The 19,866-nt window shown below is 44.0% G+C and overlaps 1 protein-coding gene across 1 annotated transcript in view; it reads right to left on the reverse strand.

Annotated features, from left to right (window-relative positions):
* The window catches only part of FOXN2 (forkhead box N2), a 596,893-nt gene that overhangs the window by 91,408 nt on the left and 485,619 nt on the right, over nucleotides 1-19,866 (reverse strand). Inside the window, exon 4 of the mRNA XM_044055382.1 lies at nucleotides 11,018-11,082. Coding sequence (XP_043911317.1) covers nucleotides 11,018-11,082 — 65 coding nt within the window. The remainder of the gene's footprint in view (nucleotides 1-11,017; nucleotides 11,083-19,866) is intronic.

The following is a 19,866-nucleotide window of genomic DNA, read 5'->3' on the forward strand; positions in this document are numbered from 1 at the left end:
GAGCGGAGCACTCCAGCTCCGAAGACAAGGAAGTGCTCGTAGGAGGAACCATCAACACAAGCATTGGGATGGGCTCCGGAGCTGATTGGGTCGGAGCAGCGAATAATTTTGCCAACACCGGCGACTGCAGGAGCCTCTGTACCACCATATCGACATCCAAATCAGAAAGCCTGGAGGATTTGGAGGACAGGGAGGGAGACTGGGATCTCCTCTCAGGAGAATCATGCCTAAAACTGGGCGACCGGCTCTGAATGGGTTCCAGTAAAATAGGAGCTGATGCCGATTCCAGTACTACAGATACCTCCTGCGGACCCGAGGACAGAGGAGCCGAGGAGGTAGAGTCAAGTTTAGAGATTTTCTCCAGGGGCTCCGAGGAGACAGATGGAGCCTGAGATCTCTTCTTCATCTTCGAAGCTTTAGACTTGGACTGAGAACTAGAAGTCGAGTCTAAAGACTCCTCAAACGAAGGTTTTAGGAGTCCCTTCAATATTAGTTTATTTTTGCACCCTCGAACTGAAGGTGTGACAAAAGCTACAAGACTCTTGCAAATGAATTGCTCCTAGGCAGTAAACACATACGGAATGCCCATCCGTAATGGACATTTTGAAACTACACTTGGAATATTTTTTAAAACCCGAAGGTTTATGTTCCTTCTGATCCTTAGACATCTTGCACAAGCAGACCACTGAAAAAGTACAGTTTGTACCTAACATACATGTAGATGTTCGAGTGCTAATACAGCTGCAGTCATAACTGATGGGTTCTCCTGCCATCAGGCGGGTCCTCGGTCGGCCGAATTCCAAAGTCTAGGTCCGGCGTCGGTTGTCGTCGCTTCTTCCCTGACGTCAGTGCGACAGGGGTATAAAAGAACCAGCCGACGCCATTTTCTTCAGTTTTTCTTGCCCCAGATGTCAGGTGCCCCCAGAAGGAAGGCAATACATAAATTTTGTGTAATAATGCAGTGCAATATAATCAAAAAAACAGTAGTTGCAAGCAAATACATCATAAATGAATACCCCAGTCAGGTTGTATGAGGATGTGTTAGCCTATAGGCCTGTTCCAAGAGGAGAAGGAGGGAGGGAAACCTGGACTGCAGCTGTATTAGCACTCGAACATCTACATTTATGGTAGGTACAAAACTGTACTATGTTCATCGTGCATACAGCTGCAGTCATAACTGATGGGTAGAATCCCAAAGCTAAGAAAGGGGTGGTAGGCACTAGGTGGAACTAGGAGGAGCCAAAATGCCCTGCAAGACTGCAGTGGCAAAGCCTGCTCTAGATTTGGAGTATAATGGTAGGTTGTAGTGCTTGGAGAAGGTATGCACAGAACTCCAAGTGGCTGCTTCCAAGATATCCTTGGTAGGAACTCCTCTGAGGAAGGCTGGAGAGGTGGCTGTGGCCCTGGTGGAATGAGTTCTAATGCCTGAAGGTACAGCTTTGCCATGAAAGGAATAGCAAAAACGTATGCAGTGGGCTATCCATTTTGAGATTGTCTGTTTGGAAATTGGCTTTCCTTGAGCTCCTACCGCATAGGACACAAAGAGCTGTTCTGATTTTCTGAAGGGCTTTGTTCTGTCCAAATAATAATGCAGTTGTCTGTGGATGTCCAAGGAATGTAGTAATCTCTCCCCTTTGTTTTGAGGATTTGGATAAAAAGTAGGTAAATGTATGGCCTGATTTAAAGCTACCCTGGATACCACTTTAGGCATAAAGGACAGGTTGGTTTGTAAGGAAACTCTGTCCTGATGGAAGATGATAAAAGGCTGGACAGCCATGAGAGCCTGTAGTTCTGAAACTCTACGAGCTGAGGTGATAGCCAGAAGGAAAGCTGTTTTCCAGGACAAATATTGCAAATCTGATGAGGCAGCTGGCTCAAAGGGAGGCAAGGTCAGTTTTTCCAGAATGAAATTAAGATCCCAAGCAGGTATTGGTGGTTTCCTTGGAGGTCTTAAATTCTTAGCCCCTCTGAGGAACTGTCTTAAGAGAGGGTGAGAGAATAAAGGTGGATCAGTGTTGTATTCTGCAGAAATGGCTGAGGCATGGATTTTGATGGAGGAGAATGAAAGTCCACTGCTTAGCAGCTCAGCCAAATATTGTAGTATTTGAGGTAAATTCAGTTTTCCAGGATCCTGGCCCTTTTTCTCATTCCAGACACAAAACCGTTTCCATTTTGCAGAGTAAGCTTTTCTAGTTGATGGCCTTCTGGCCTCCAAAATGACATCCTGCACCTCCTTGGACAGTAGGGCCTATTGTGATGCTAAGGAATCTTCCATGCGGCTAGATTGAGTGTTTTTAGCTGGCTGTGAAGAGTTTTGAAGCTGTGCTGAGTCAGAAGAAGAGGCATTAGAGGCAGGGTCCATGGTGGGGAATGCGTCAGGCTCCTCAGGAGTGGGTACCAGTGTTGCCTTGGCCAGTCCGGAGCAATGAGAATCATCTTTGGTCTGTCTGCTCTGGTTTTCAATAGAACTTTGGGCAGCAGAGGAAGAGGTGGGAAGGCATAAACTGTCATTGATGTCCAACTGAAAGAGAGAGCGTCCACTCTCCAGGCCTTTGGATGGAAAATCCTTGAGCAGAATTTTGTCAATTGATGATTTTTGTGGGAGGCAAAGAGATCTATGTCTGGCCTTCCCCATTCTTGGATTATTTCTTTAAAAACTTTTGGATGCAATTTCCATTCGCGTGGATCTGTCATATTCCTGCTTAGGTTGTCTGCCAGCGTGTTTTCCTTGCCTGGCAAGTACTGTGCTTGTAGTTCTATTTGTAAGTCCATGGCCATGTTCCAAAGTGACATGGCCAGTCTGCATAGGGGGTAAGAATGTGTTCCTCCCTGTTTATGTACCACATAACTGTGGTGTTGTCTGTTCTTATCAATAGTTGACCTGGTTGTAGAAGGTCCTTGAAAGCTATAATAGCATTTATTACTGCTAGCATTTCCTTTTGATTGATGTGAAGGTGCTTTTCTTTTTGGGACCATTTGCCCTGAATGCACCGGTCTGCCATGTGCGCCCCCCAGGCATAGTCCGAGGCATCTGTTGTGATGACTTGATTTGCTTGAGACTTGCTGAATGGAAGACCTGTGTTTGTTTGACATGCTTGAGCCCACCACAGAAATTCCTTTTGCAGACATGGAATTAGTGGTATTATTGTTTCCAAACTGTGGCTGTGTTGAGACCATATGTTTTTCAGGTACCACTGTAGTTTCCTCATATGCAGCTTTGCACATGGGATTAGTAAGATGCAAGATGCCATGAATCCCAGAGCCTGCAGGATTTTCCTTGCAGTCAGCCTGGTGCAGTTTGCTAGTGTTCTGAAGTATTGAATTAGTTGCCCCTGCTTCTCTGGCGTGAGGTAGGCCATCTGGGTGTTTGTGTCCAAATTGGCACCCAGGAAAATGATCTTCCGAGAGGGTATTAGCCTTGATTTCTTTTTGTTGACTGTGTATCCCAGAGAGTTCAACAACATTATTACATAAGCCAGATGTTTCAGAAGAATGTGCTTGCTGTCCGCTTGGATCAGGCAGTCGTCCAAATAGGGGTATATTTGTATCCCTTGAAGTCTGCAGTACGCAATTACTGATGCCAGGCATTTCGTGAATACTCTGGGCGCAGTAGATAAGCCAAAGGGCAATGCAGAGAATTGATAATGGGTTGAACCTGCAGGAAATCCGAGGTACCTTCTGCAATTTTGTCTCATTGGGACATGCAGGTATGCCTCCTTGATGTCCAATGTTACCAGCCAAGACTCCTTGCCCAGCATGGGAAGAAGTTGCTGTAGAGTGAGCATCTTGAATTTTGGTACGATGTGTTTAGGATGGATAGGTCCAAAATAGGTCTCCAATCTTTTTCCTTCCTTGGTACCAGAAATAGCCTGGAATAAAAACCTTGACCTTGTTCGTGCGTAGGAACCTCTTGAATAGTTTTCATGTTTATGAGATCTGTAATTTGCCTTTGTGCCTCTGCCCTTTGATTGTGTGGCAGGTTTGGCATACCTCTCATTTTTGGAAGGGTGTGAAAATGGAATTTGTAGCCTCTGTTTATAATGTCCAGGATCCATTTGTCCTTTGTGACAATATGCCAATTTTTTGAAAATAATGCCAGCTTTCCTCCTAAGGGGGCTGCCATTTGAGACTTGGTTGGCATGCAAAGGGGAAAGTCATTGGGTTTGCTTTCTGAAAGATTGCGAGTTATCCTCACCACCTCTTTGTGTAGGAGCTTGCCATTCTCTGCCTCTAAACGATCCTTGGTATTGTCCTCTGCCCCTCGGGCGCCTGTATCTGCCTCTTTGGGGTCTGTCCGTGGCAGGAAAGGACCAGTTTTTGGAAGGCCAATTTCTACTAAAACGTGGGGGTTGTACCTGTAGAAAATCTTTCACAGTTTGCATTGATTTAGCCTTTTCCTCCATTTTCCTTAATACCTCCTCAGCATTAGCACCAAATAGTACATCCTTTTGAAGAGGGGCGTCTAGTAATTTAGCTTTGACATGATCAGGCAAGGCTTGTTCCTTGAGCCAGGCATGCCTACGTATGACTGATCCTGTAACAGCAGCTCTACATGAGGCCTCTAGAGCATCAAAACCACATTGTAAGGTATGCTTACCCACTTGTTCTGCACTATGCATCAAATCCTGCAACTCCTTCAAGTCTGATTGATCAGGTTGTGACATTTTACTTTTCAATTGTGATAACAAAAACTGTTGGTACTTTATCATATGGAACTGACAGTTTAAGGCCCTCATGGTTAAGGTAGCAGAGGTATATACCTTTTTTCCCCACCTTTCTAAGGATCTGGAATCTCTCTCAGAAGGTAATGGATTTTTAGCAATGGAGGCCTTAACTCCCTTGGGGCTCTGTGAGATGGTTTCTGGGTCAGCAGCATGGCTTTTGTATAGAAATTGGTGTGAGTCAGGAACCCTGTAGTACCTGTCAGGCTTAACTGGAGCTGGAGGTAGAGAGTCCGGGTTAAGGCAGGCCTCCGAGTAAACATCATCTAGGATGTCCAAGACAGGAGGTACAGCCAGAGGCCTGTGCTGAGGTAGCAAGAGAAATTCTCTAAGCCTTTTCTTGGAATATGAATAATCTTGGCCTTCCCAGTGGAAGTGTTCCCTTAAGGTATGCAAAGTTTCCCCAAATGAGTAATCCTCAGGGGGGGATAAAGAAGGGATGGACTCTTCCACATCAGAATCTTCAAAAGGGGAGTAAGAATGTTCCTGATCATCAGAGTGCTCTGAACTAATGGAGCCCTGATCAGAGGAGGGGGAATCTTCCTCCACTCTGGGCCTTTTGTCCGGTGGGGGCTGAGAACCTCTGATAAGAGTAATTAAATCCTCAGCCATTTTAAGCATCTGTTTCTTAGGCATGGGGCCTGGAGATGGGCCCTGTGTAGCTGGTCTCTTAGAGTGCATGGTTGCTTTAGACGTAGTGAAAACCTTGATGGAGAAAGAAGAGGAAGGTCTGAAGACACCTTGAGTGGAGGTGGACCTGTCCACATTCTGAGTTTCAACGCCAAGAATGGCTTCGGTATCTGTAGTCGGTGTGTGGGCCAAGGAGCCTGCGACCTCGGGTACAGGAGACACTGTCAAAAAAGTGTTGTTGGTAGTCAGGGGCTGCGTAGGCGCCTCACTGAGAACCGGAGCACGTGTAGTCGGCTTTGGCGTGGTGTCGGTAGAGGCCAGACATCGTGTGTCGATCCTTATCTTTGCGTTTTTTTTAGACAAAACTGGAGTCGGAGTATCCGACGACATAATATAGTTAAATGCTTTCCCAAAATAATGCTGGGCGAACTCCGCCCGACGCTTAATGGTGCGTTTGTTGAAAGTAGCACAAAAGCGACAGACCGAGACGTCGTGGTCTGGGCCTAAACAAGGTATACAGAGGGAATGGAAATCCTTATGCGGTATTTGCTTCCCACAAGAAATACAATTATTAACTTTGTCTGACATCGGTCTGAGGCAAGAAAAGTTTCCCCAACGGGGTACTTAGCTTTCAAGAAGACTTCGGTTTCCAAATTTTCATAATCTCAGGAGCTGGCCAACCGGCACTCGGGAACTGCTTCTGCTTCGGGCACCACGCGGCAAGAAAGACTGAAGAAAATGGCATCGGCTGGTTCGTTTATACCCCTGTCGCACTGACATCAGGGAAGAAGCGACGACAACCGACTCCGGACCTAGACTTTGGAATTCGGCCGACCGAGGACCCGCCTGACAGCAGGAGAACCCATCAGTTATGACTGCAGCTGTATGCACGATGAACATCAACCTAGCCGGAAAAAACAGCAAAGGCGGGAAAAACTACTGATCAGACTACACAAAGGCAACCAAAGAACCTCCAAGTAAAACGGTTCTTTACTAATTCACAACACACTATCCACAAAAAGGAAACGGAACACTACACAGAAAGGAAGACTAGGTCCTCTATGTAAAACAGGCCTAGCCCACCGGAACAGTTAGGGATACCAACTACACAAACAAAAAAACACTGCAAACAAGCAACAAGAAGAATAGCTATTAAAATAGCTTTTGTGGTTGAACAACTAGCAAATTTCTCAAGAGAAATAGAAAAAAAGAAGGTACTTAGCCACAGCCAAGCAAGACCACGTCCTAGCAACACGAGCGGCAAACGAGATCTGGGGTTATGCAGCAGTGCAGCATGAGATACCTGCTTGGCCCAGCCAATGGGAGACTTCCAGCTAGTAAATAACAGTTGGCCGAGTCGGAGCCGATATTCGGCTCCGAATCTGCGAATAAGAATGTAGGCAAGATTGGACTACATAACATCAGGGTTTTTTGCAGTGGAAGCCTTGACCCCTTTGGGACCCTGAGATATACTTTCTGGGTCAGCAGCAGGGTTTTTATATAGAAATTTATGAGAGTCTGGAACCCTGTAATATTTGTCTGGCATAGCAGGTGTAGGGAGTAAAGAGTCAGGAGACAGGCCAAACTCTGAAAATACATCATCTACAATGTCTAGAACAGGTGGAATAGCAAGAGGTCTGTGCAGAGGTAGTAAAAGAAAGTCTCTGAGCCTTTTCTTAGATTCTGAGTAATCTTGGCTCTCCCAGTGAAAATGCTCCCTCATAGTATGCAGGGTTTCCCCAAAAGAATAATCCTCAGTAGGAGAGGCTGAAGGAATAGATTCTTCAGCATCAGAATCCTCATAGGGAGGAAGAGAGTTTCCCTGTTCAGAAGAGGAATCAGAGGAAATTGAAACCTGATCAGAAGAGTCATATTCTGTCACTTGCCTAGGCCTCTTACCAGGAGGGGGGTGGGAACCCCTGATCAAAGTAATTAGGTCTTCGGCCATTTTAAGCATTTGTTTCTTAGGTATGGGAGTCTGTCCAGGAGAATGCTGTACTTGTTTCTTTGTCTTTACAGCTGTTTTAGTCTTTGAAGCTGAGACTGGCTTGACATATAATTGTGTAGGTCTGAAAACACCCTCAGAAGCCGATGCCTGCTCAGTGGCTCCGGACCCATCTGAGGGAAGAGTCCAATACCTTGAGTATCCAGAGGCCTAGTTGGCTCCACGTGGGAGTCGGAAGTGGCCTGTGGCTCTGAGGTAGCGTGTGTCAGGGGCTGCGAAAGCGCCTCAATGAGAACCGGCAACTGGCCTAGCGGGGGCCTCGTCGTCAGTTTTGAACCTCGGATGCCTGTCCTTTTCCTTGCGCTTTTTATAAACTCTGGTCGTCGGCTGTTCCAACGGCATTATATAATTAAACCTTCGGCCAAAGTAATGAAAGGCAAAATCATACCAACGTTTAATAGTGCGTTAAATCTAGCACAAAACCGACAGCTAGCAACGTCGTGATCAGGGCCTAGACAAGGAATACAGTAAGAATGAAAATCCTTATGAGGTAATTTGCTTCCCACAAGAAATACAATTAACTTTTTCTGACATCAGTCTGGAGCAAGAAAAAAAGTTTCCCCAACGGGGTACTTAGCTTTAATGAAGACTTCTGATCTGAAATTCGATTTTGAAAATCTCAGGAGTCGGCCGACTGGCACTTGCGAACTGCTTTTGCTTCGGGCACCGCGCGGCAAGAAAGACTGAAGAAAATGGCGTCGGGTGCCTCTTCTATACCCCTGGCGCACTGACGTCAGGGAAGAGGCGACAGCAACCGACACCGGACCAGGACTTTGAAATTCAGGCCGACTGCGGGTAGCCTACCAGCAGGATAACCCAAGAGTAATGACTGCAACAGTGAAACATGATGAACATCTGCCCAAAGAGGGACTGTCCCACACAAAGTGGGACAGGTGGTAACCCTATCATTATTTGGACCATATGTTTTGACTTGCAGCCACAGAGACCATCGAGAAGCTCAGCTGACCCAGTACTGGGGAGAGAGTAACAATGCCCATATAAAGTACATTATCCCTAACCAGATGCACAGTGCAGTAGGATAAATAAAGCCCTGACTGAAATCCAAAATGACCACAGTCTGGTAAGTGGCTCAAGCACTAGAGACTTTAGGCTGGGGATTTGAGGGGTTGGCTTGAGCACTTTACGTCTGCACATTAATCATGAGGAGGAAGGACAGGGGAGTGGTGAGGGTGTATGACCACAATGCCACAAATGACCCCTAGTACAATTTGGGGATTTGTGGTGGGGGTCTATAAAAGAGGCATGGCATTATCAGAGTCACACAAGGAAAGATTATGAAAACCCGCTGAACCCACTGCATGCCAACCCCTCAGGCAATACATATGTTCATAGGGGAAGGGGGTTAGGCCACAAGAGAAAACACCAACTTAGCAGCAGCAGTAGTATGCTGCCAGATACACCTAGATCTCCACATCAGCCTAACGTGTTTTGGAGAGAACAGCGTGTTCTGTAGACCTGGTGGTGAAGGACAGGCACTGGGAGTAGCTGAGTGGCAGTTGTAGGGGAAGCAAAAAAATTACATCATCACGACATATACAAGTGGTTCAGCACAATGGCTCACACACTGAGCAACAGACATTTATATAATGGTCAAATAAGCCAAAAAAAGCGAGTCAACTAAATACCAGCAAATGCGTTGCTGCTAGTATAGTTCATTAACTTAACTGGTAGAAATCTTTTCCTCACTTTACCCAGGGATGAAACTACCAAATAAAGACAGAAAAAAGAAAACAAAAATCTTCCAACAAATCTTAAAAAGAGTGGGATGTGCATATTTGCACTGTTTGGTGGGGTCTTTCTGGCAAGATCCCCTATGCATATGCTTTTAAATTATGACAAGAATTTTCAGACTTGAGGGCACCTGAACAGGGCAGCAATGAAATTCACTAAGAAAATTGAAAAATGGACTAAATAATTAACCAACTAGAGAAATGTACAAAATGTGACCTGATCCAATACATACAAATGACCAACGCTTGGTAGTGAAAATAAATGAAAGTAGCATTTGCCAATGTGGCACTTATAAGGGACGAGCTTGCACAACTAAATTCATACAGCTAAAACAGGGAGACCAGGGTTGGCCAATTTATGGGGATGGAATTACTGAAAAAGAATCGGAAATAGGTCACTGTTCTTTTCAAGTAAATTCGAGTCTATATTATGTTGCCGAAACGGCATAAGAAACGAATGTTGTATCAGACAAATGAACATCGAGCTCTACAATCAGCGAAAGCCCAGGTCACCGATTTTTTTACCAGGGAAAGAAAAAAAAAAAAAAAAAAAAATTGGTAGACCAACAAGACACAATACACAGTTTAAAACAATTCAAAGTGGGGGGCTTCACCTCCCCACTCCCCTAACTAAATATGCCAATTCCGACATTGCACTACAGTGGGGTAAAATGGCAATGTTACAGTGACGGCCAAGCGATTTTTTTCCCTAGGAAAAAAAATCTCTGACCTGGGCTTTCACTGTATGTAGAGTTTACAGTTTATTTGTCCCTGAAACTGCATTCGATCTTATGCAGTTTCGGCAACATAATATAGACCCATAAATTCTAATTTTGCGCGCTAGTACTCCTAATGAGAATAGACTAAGTCTCTCCAAGGACCCAAGCAATAAGTTTTAGACAGGCTCCCCAGTGGCAAAGGAAGCAAACACAGACAAGTTATTTTAAGTAAAGAACTAAACTGTTCGGCCTTACTCTTGGCCTACCATGGAACAGTCTACTCTACGTGGAACTGCACCAGAAAATCTGGTAATATAACTAAAAAGTTCATATCACTACTAGGAGAAAGCACCTGAAACCTATTCAATGTGCTTGTGTTTAAGACTGCATAAATGGGGGAGCACTGCCTTTTTCTGATTGGTAAATAGGTCCAGCTCTGGGAAACTCTGCAGTTGAACAAAGTACCTGCAATTATGGCTGAGTCAGAACAGAGGAACTAGAAAGGCCTGTATCTGGTAGGTAGTGCTCTTGGAATGTATACTTCTAGAATAGATGAATGACATGTCAGTACACATTGCCATATCTAATGTGATTTACTGCACAGGCTGTAGGACCCTGGACTAGTCATACCATGTTAGTTCAAGACCATCCTACAGATGGCACAACACAATTAAGATCCATTTCTAAATTATGGCCACAACAAAGATCATCTTCTACTCTCAGTTTAAGGAATGATTTCTAAAAGATGTACAGTATATCAGGTTAAGACCTTCTTTAATGAAAGAATCCCTTGCTACCATTTGCACTAAACTGAGAAAGAATGGGGAAGCCCATCTTTAGTTGGGGTACAATGGCCCATAAATCCAGCGACTCCCAGCAGAATTTTAATGCTCAGAGCTGATTCAACAAATTACAATAACTTTATAGTCACCAACAATGTAGCATTCAACGTAGTAAACTAAGAACTTTAAAATATTTAGCTACTCAAAAATCTAGAACTATATGCCAAGATAATTTAAACAAACAAGCATCAAAATAAAAATGTAGTATATTCACTATTTCTACTTAAAGAAACATAGTTGGTACAACTTTATACTGTTGGCTTTTTTTTAAAACTTGAGTGTTTTATACTAATGATTTACTTAGGCCAGTTACTGACTGAACACATAGATTTGTAGTTTAAGCTCTCACCTTTTATCGGGCATCCCTGGTGCTGCTTAAGTACAGAAGTTATGTGATAAGTTGGTGACGATGCACTGAAAGACAAAAAGAACACTGCAGAACTACAGAAAGCTGCACATATGAAAAAGTAGCAAACCTTAGCTAAAAAAAATATTTTGAATGTGCAAATAACTATTCACCATCAACATCCATGAGCATAAGTAGTCTAATTGTCCTTGTTGAAACAAGCATGGCACAAACCTTCTCAGACTTTCTTGCCTTCAATTCTGTTACCCACATTTAACACAGCACTGTATTGACAAAACTTCTACTGTGTAATGTCTTGTGACATATGAATATTTTTAAGATGGGACTAGGCAGACTTTTGAAAATTTCCTAGCAAACGTGCACAACAGCAATAGTAAAACCACAAATGCTGACACAATAGTAAATAAAGTATTTTATGCAGGGGCAAATTATCTTCATGCCGCTAGATATCATAATTAACTCAAAGGTGTTATGTGGAAGAAAGGTGAACACAAACATTCACATTTATTATTAATTTTCGGATGATCACCATATCCTACCTAGCCCTACTCACAAGACAGCTGCAGCCTATCTCCTCATTTAGTGGGCAAATGCGAAGGACTAATTCAGTGTGGGATTTCAATCCATTGCAGGATGCTCACACACACAGACACACACGTACATGTGTGCGTGCTTATAGGAATCAGCATCTATGCATGTAATATATATACTTTACAGTGCTGGCTTCAGAACAGAAGAAAAAATAGCATTTGAGAATTTCCTGCTAAAAAAGCTATAAAATCTGTAACGCAAGTACATGTTGCAAAAATATTTTGGAATGACTTCTGAAGGGGGCTCTAATCAATGAACAGGACAGTCTACGCAAAGATGGGCAAGAAATCTCACTACTTGAAACTCAAGCATACACTCCCTAATAGGCAAACTCTAGGCTGAAAGAGTCCAGTGCTCTCATAAATGCATGGGCCCCGAATGTAAAAAAAAAAAAAAAAAAAATTAATTTAGCACTTGTGACTTGTAAGGGATACCCAGACTATCATAAATTTAGTGATAAAATGTTCATAAAATAAGCTCCTGCTGCACAAGAAAGTCACGTATTCACATGCCTATACAATCCTGCTTTGAATGAGCAAACTATATTTGTCATGTTCTTGTATGAGGAGTACTTCATCACAACAAATGCAAGGACGTGCAGAAAAGTAGTTAAGTTCTTTATTACATGGAGGATCTAGAAGTTCCCAAGAGCACAGGTATCTTTTAGAACAAGTTGCATTCCACACCAGAATATTCAACTAATGACCCTTAACTGAACCAGGAGATTTTATGACAAGGGAAACCTTTAAAAAATTCACTGCATTACCATTTACAAGCCTCGAAGGCAGATCCCCTGTCTTTTTAACAGCAATAAAAGTCACAGAAAATGCACTGGGGGCGAGAAGCAGTTAAGTAAGGAACACACAAAGTTTCTCTTAAAGATATTTAGATATGGCGAGAAGACGTGCCAAGAGATATCTTTAAGAATGGCATCTGAGGTGTACCCACCTAATTTGACCGACTTCCATGCAATTTACAACCTCCTCCCAGCACTGCAAAAAGAAACAAAAACACAAAGGTAAGATGAAAACTCACTGGAGAATGGCATAGAGGAAAAGTCCAAAGGAGGATCTACTTCTACAGATCTAATCCAGGGAATGCTGCTGAATGAGTGTGTGTGTACAAATGACAACATGGCTGCAGCACAAATAACCTGTCACAAACACATTTCTAAAGCTCGCACTAAAAGCAGCTCTAGCTGAATATCCACCAGAGACAAAGGAGAACAGAATCAGAGCTGTAAGCGGTAGCTTTCTGCCTTAGTTTAAGCATATGGAAAAAAAGATCAACTGAAAGAGACCACAAAAATTGGTGCGCATGCTCACCAAGAATATAAAAAAATGGAAAAAAAAGGTGGTAATGTTCATTGCGCACAAAGCCATTAAGCTTCAAAATCCTTCCACAGAGGAATATGTTACTACAAAATCCATCTTCCAGAAGACTTTAACGGCCAAAGAAGCCAACTCAAAGGCAGGCATCATATTCTCTTAGTCCTAAAATTCAGATCCCTGGAGAAAACTGGATTGCTTTATGAAACACTCCATGCACGAACTGTGTTGCATGCCTAAGCTGGTCTAGAGTCCTTAGCCAATGAGCTGCAAAATGTAGTGCTAGGTAGATACAGAGTAAGATAGTACAGTTGTTTACACTTACCATAAATTTAGATATTCAAGTGTATTCACTATTGCAGTCCTGACTTCTGGGACTTCCTGCTACGAAAGCCCTTGCCCAGCCCAATTATCAGAGAAAAATTCCCCTCCTCCTCAGGCTGGAAGACGCTCTAACCGAGGTCAGTGCTCTTGGGTACATACGGAACCAGCTCATGTCATTATATCAGTTTTTTCTTGCCCCTAAACAGGAGGAGCCCCTAAATGGGCAGTAGCAAGCTGAGGAAGAGAACCTATACAGAAGAGGAGGCCAAAGGGGATTCCCTTGGTTAGAGAATAAGTTAGAAGTACACTACTCAGTAGGCTAAGGGGGAAGGAGGGGAGAAATGAAGATTGCAACAGTGAATACACCTGATCATCTACATTTATGGTAAGTGTACACAACTGTACTATGTTTTTCGTGTTTCACTATTGAAATCCTGACTTGTGGGATGATTCCCAAAGCTGAAATGAAGGAGATTAAGGAGAGGAGAGGATGCCCTACAGAATGACAGTGGCGAACCCTGCTCTGGACCTGGAATAGGCTGCTATAAATGGCAGTGTTTGGTGAAGCTATGCACAGATGACCAAGTAGCAGCTTCCGGGATGTACATGGTAGGTACTCCTTTCAGGAAGGCAGCAGAGGTTGCAGTAGTTGTAGTGGAGTGTGACATGACAGCCTCAGGTGATATTTTGCCATGCTGGCTGTAAAAAAATGAGATGCAGTGGAAGATCCATTTTGAGATAGTCTATTTAGGAGCTGGTTTTCTCTCAGAGCCAGGGGCAAAGGTCACAAAGAGTTGGTCAGACTTTCTCAGGGCTTCAGTTCTGTCAGGATAGTAATGGAGCTGTCTATGCATATCCAAAGAATGAAATAATCTTGCCCCTTGGTTCTGGGGGTTGGGAAAGAATGTCAGCACTTGAATGGTCTGATTTAGAGAAGTATCAGTGACCAGACCAGAAATGTCAGTGAAAAGAAAGGTCCACCATTTCTGTTTGTATGTGACTCTTAAGTTGGTGTAAAGAGATGATTCAAAGAGAGAAAGTACAGTTTTGTACCTACCATAAATGTAGATGTTTCGAGTGCTCATACAGCTGCAGTCATAACAGATGGGGTTATCCTGCCGTCAGGCGGGTCCTTGGTCGGCCGAATTCCAAAGTCTAGGTCCGGCGTCGGTTGTCGTTGCTTCCTCCCTGACGTCAGTGCGGTAGGGGTATAAAAGAGGCAGCCGACGCCATTTTCTTCAGTTTTTCTTACCCCAGATGTCAGGTGCCCCCAGAAGGAAGGCAAACATAATGTTATGCAAAAATGCAATGTTGATAAATCAAAAACAGTAGTTGCAAGCAAATACACCATAAAAGATTACCCCGAAAGGTTATATGAAAAGGGTTTGTCATGAGGCCTGTCCTAAGAGGGGTTGGAGGGAGGGAAACCTGGACTGCAGCTGTATGAGCACTCGAACATCTACATTTATGGTAGGTACAAAACTGTACTATTTTCATCGTGCATACAGCTGCAGTCATAACAGATGGGTAGAATCCCAAAGCTAAGTAAGGGTGGTAGGCACTAAGTGGAACTAGGAGGGGCTAGGATGCCCTGCAGGACTGCTGTGGCAAAGCCCGCTCTAGATTTAGAGTATAGTGGGAGGTGATAGTGCTTGGAGAAAGTGTGCACTGAACTCCAGGTGGCTGCTTCCAAAATATCCTTGGTAGGGACCCCCCTGAGGAAGGCTGCAGAGGTAGCTGTGGCTCTGGTGGAGTGGGATCTGATGAATGCAGGCACAGTTTTTCCATGAAATGAGTAACAAAAGCTTATGCAGTGGGCTATCCATTTTGAAATTGTCTGTTTGGAAATAGCCTTTCCTTGAGCACCTGCAGCATAGGATAGAAAGAGTTGCTCAGATTTCCTGAATGGCTTTGTCCTGTCCAAAAATTAACGAAGTTGTCTGTGAATGTCCAAGGAATGTAGTAGTCTTTCCCCTTTGTTTTGTAGATTAAGATAAAAGGTAGGTAAGTGGATAGTCTGATTCAAAGCTACACTGGATCCTACCTTTGGCATAAAGGTAGGGTTGGTTCGTAAGGAAACTCTGTCCTTATGGAAAATGATGAATGGTTGCACAGCCATGAGGGCCTGTAGCTCCGAAACCCTGCGAGCTGAGGTGATAGACAGAAGAAAGGCTGTTTTCCATGACTAGTACTGTAACTCTGATGAAGAAGCTGGCTCGAAGGGAGGAAGGGTCAGCTTTTCCAATCTGTTGAGGTCCCAAGCAGGGACTGGTAGTTTCCTTGGGGGTTTTATATTCTTTGCCCTCTCTGCCTTAAGAGAGGATGAGAGAATAAAGGAGGATCTGTGTTGTATTGTGCAGAAATGGCTGAAGCGTGGATCTTGATGGAGGAGAAGGAAAGTCCATTGTTTAACATCTCAGCTAGGTACTGTAAAATTTGAGGTATATTTATTACCCAAGGATTCTGTCCCTTCTTTTGATTCCAGGCACAAAATCGTTTCCATTTGGCGGAGTAGGCCTTTCTAGTAGAAGGTCTTCTGGCCTCCAAGATGACCTCCTGCACCTCCTTGGAGAGGAGAAACTGTTGGGAAATCAAGGAATTCTCCATGCAGCTAGATTTAGAGTTTTGAGATGGCTGTGAAGAGTTTTGTAGTTGCGCTGGGACAACAGAAGAGGGACTAGAGGTAGGATCCATGGTGGGGAATGTGTCGGGCTCTTCAGGAGCGGATACCAGTGTTGCCTTGGCCAGTCTGGAGCAATGAGAATCATTTTCGGCCTCTCTACTCTGGCTTTTAATAGAACTTTGGGCAGCAGAGGAAGAGGCGGGAAGGCATAGACTGTCAATGTTGCCCAATTGAAGGAAAGTGCGTCCACTTTCCAGGCCTGTGGATGATAGGTCCTTGAACAAAATTTTTTTCAACTGGCAATTTCTGTGGGTAGCAAAGAGATCTATGTCTGGCTGTCCCCATGCCTGAGTTATCTTTGTGAAAATTTGAGGATGCAACTTCCATTTGTGTGGATCTGTCATATTTCTGCTTAGGTTGTCTGCCAGTGTGTTTTCCTTCCTTGGCAGGAATTGTGCCTGTAGTTGAATTTTCAGTTCCAGTGCTGTGTTCCATAGGGTCATGGCTTGCCTGCACAGGGGTATGAATGAGTTCCCCCCTGTTTGTTTATGTACCACATCACTGTGGTGTTGTCTGTCCTTATCAATAGCTGGCCTGGATGAAGTAGGTCTTTGAAGGTCATAATAGCCTTTTGCACGGCTAGCATTTCATTTTGGTTGATGTGAAGGAGCTTCTCTTTTCGTGCCCATTTTCCCTGAATGCACTGATCTGTCATGTGTGCTCCCCAGGTGTAGTCTGAGGCGTCTGTTGTGATGATTTGAGTTGCTTGAGGTACACAGAAAGGAAGACCTGTGTTTCTTTGGCAAGCTTGAGCCCACCACAAATTCCTTTTGAAGGCATGGAATGAGTGGTATAATTGCTTCCAAGCTGTGGCTGTGTTGAGACCATAAGTTTTTTAGGTACCATTAAAGTTTCCTCATATGCAGCTTTGCACATGGGATAAGTAGGATGCAAGATGCCAAGAATCCCAGAGCCTGCAGGACTTTCCTTGCAGTTAGCCTGGTGTAAGTTGCCATTTTTCTGAAGTATTGAGACAGTTGCCCTTGCTTGTCTGGCATGAGGTAGGCCATCGGGGTGGTTGTATCCAAGTTGGCACCCAGGAAAATTATTTGTTGAGATGGTATTAGTTTTGATTTCTTTTTGTTGACTGTGTATCCCAGGAAGTTCAACAGTTTTATTACAAATGCCAGGTGCTGCAGTAGTATGTCCTTGCTGTCCGCTTGGATTAGGCAGTCGTCCAGATATGGGTAGATTTGTATCCCTTGTAGTCTGCAGAAGGCGATTACTGATGCCAGGCATTTCGTAAACACTCTGGGCGCAATGCAGAGGATTGGTAATGGGTTGAACCTGCAAGAAATCTGAGGTATCTTCTGCAATCTTGTCTGATAGGGACATGCAGGTATGCCTCCTTGAGGTCCAATGTTACCAGCCAAGACTCCTTGCCCAGCATGGGAAGAAGCTGCTGTAATGTGAGCATCTTGAATTTTGGCACCTGTAGATATGTGTTTAGGATGGATAGGTCTAAGATAGGTCTCCAATCTTTGTCTTTCCTTGGTACCAGGAATAGTCTGGAATAAAACCCTTGACCTTGTTCTTTTGCAGGTACCTCTTGAATTGCATTCATATCCATGAGAGCTGAAATTTGTTTTTGTGCCTCTGCCCTTTGATTTTGTGGCAGGTTTGGCATGCCTCTCATTTTTGGAAGGGTGTGAAAGTGGAACCTGTAGCCTCTGACTACAATGTCCAGAATCCATTTGTCTTTTGTAACAATATGCCAATTTTTTGAGAATAATGTCAGTTTTCCACCCAAAGGTGCTGCCATTAAAGCTTTGCTTGGCAGGTGTAGGGGGACGTCATTGTGTCTGTTTTCTAAAAGACTGTGATCTATCTTCTCCACCTCTTGGGGTTGGTGCTTGCCACTGTCTGGCTCTGAAAAGATCCTTGAGGTTGCCCTCTACCCCTTGGACGCCTGTATCTGCCCCTTTGAGGTCTGTCCGTGGCTGGAAAGGACCAATTTTTTGAAGGCCAGTTTCTGCTGAAACGTGGAGGCTGTACCTGCAGGAAATCTTTCACTGTTTGCATTGATTTCGCTTTTTCCTCCATTTTCTTTAGCACCTCCTCTGCTTTAACACCAAACAATACATCTTTTTGAAGAGGTGCATCTAATAATTTAGCTTTGACATGATCTGGTAAGGTTTGTTCTTTGAGCCAAGCATGCCTCATTATAACAGACCCCGTAACAGCAGCTCTACATGAGGCCTCTAAAGCATCAAAACCACACTGCAAGGTATGTTTACCCACTTGCTCTGCACCATGCAACAAATCCTGCAACTCTTTTAAATCTGGTTGTTCTGGTTGTGTCATTTTGTTTTTCAGCTGAGATATCAAAAACTGTTGATACTTTAACATATGGAACTGACAGTTTAATGCCCTCATGGTTAAAGTGGCCGAGGTGTACACCTTTTCCCCCCGCCTTTCTAAAGATCTGGAATCTCTCTCTGAAGGTAATGGGTTTTTAGCAGTAGAGGCCTTAATTCCCTTGGGACCTTGGGACCCTGTGAAATAGTTTCTGGGTCAACAGTATGGCTTTTATATAGGAACTGGTGAGAATCAGGAACCCGGTAATACCTGTCTGGTTTAACAGGAGCTGGAGGCAAAGAATCAGGATTAAGGCTGGCTTCTGTGTACACATCATCCAATATATCTAAAACAGGAGGGATAGCCAGAGGCCTATGCTGGGGGAGCAGAAGAAATTCCCTGAGCCTTTTCTTAGAATCTGAGTAATCTTGGCCTTCCCAGTGAAAGTGTTCCCTCAATGTATGCAGGGTTTCCCCAAAAGAGAAGTCCTCAGGGGGGGAGACAGTACAGTTTTGTACCTACCATAAATGTAGATGTCCGATAGGTATGCATCTGCAGTCATCACATATGGGTTGTAGGCAGCCCTTCGGTCGGCCAGATTCCAAAGTCTGGGTCCGGCTTCGGCTGATGTCGCCCCTTCCCCGACGTCACAGCGCCTGGGGTATAAAAGCGTCAGCCGACGCCATCTTCCTCAGTTTTTCTTGTCCCAGATGCCAGGTGCCCTCTAAGAAGGCTAAATTTGGAGAAATGCAATAAAAATTCAAAACATTTGCAAATATATATATATATATATATCTATATGTAAAAACAAATACACCATAACAGATCCCCCCAGCTAGCTAATAGAGGGGTAAACACCCTAGGAATACCACAGGGGGGAAGGAGGGAGGGTAAACCTGACTGCAGATGCATACCTATCGGACATCTACATTTATGGTAGGTACAAAACTGTACTATGTCCTTCAAGGATGCATCTGCAGTCATCACATATGGGTAGAATACCATAGCCAATCTGGGGGTGGAGGAACTAGGAAAAGGATGGTGTAGCTAAGATACCCTGCAGGACAGACGTAGCAAAGCCTGCTCTGGATCTGGAATATAAAGGTAAATTGTAATGCTTGGCAAATGTATGCACGGAGCTCCATGTGGCAGCTTCTAAAATGTCCTTTGTAGCCACCCCTCTTAAGAAGGCTGTGGAGGTGGCTGTGGCTCTCGTAGAATGAGGTCTAATGTTAGCTAGTACAGACTTTCCATGAAATGAGTAACAAAAGCGAATGCAATTTCCTATCCATTTTGAAATAGTCTGTTTGGAAATTGCTTTTCCTTGAGTACCAGCAGCATATGCTACCAGCAGCTGGTCAGTTTTTCTGAAACCTTTAGTTCAGTCCAAGTAGTAGCGCAACTGTCTGTGAATGTCCAGGGTGTGCAGCAGTTTCTTCCCTTTGTTTTGTGGATTTGGGAAGAAGGTAGGCAAGTGAATGGCTTGATTCAATGAAACCCTGGATACCACCTTTGGCATAAAAGTAGGATTAGTTCTTAATGAAACTCTGTCCTGGTGAAAAATAATAAATGGCTGAACTGCCATCAGGGCCTGCAATTCCGAAACC

The sequence above is a fragment of the Protopterus annectens genome, chromosome 1.part2 (assembly GCF_019279795.1).
Source record: "Protopterus annectens isolate FY-2018-M chromosome 1.part2, PAN1.0, whole genome shotgun sequence".
In the NCBI taxonomy this organism is placed as follows: Eukaryota; Metazoa; Chordata; order Ceratodontiformes; family Protopteridae; genus Protopterus; species Protopterus annectens.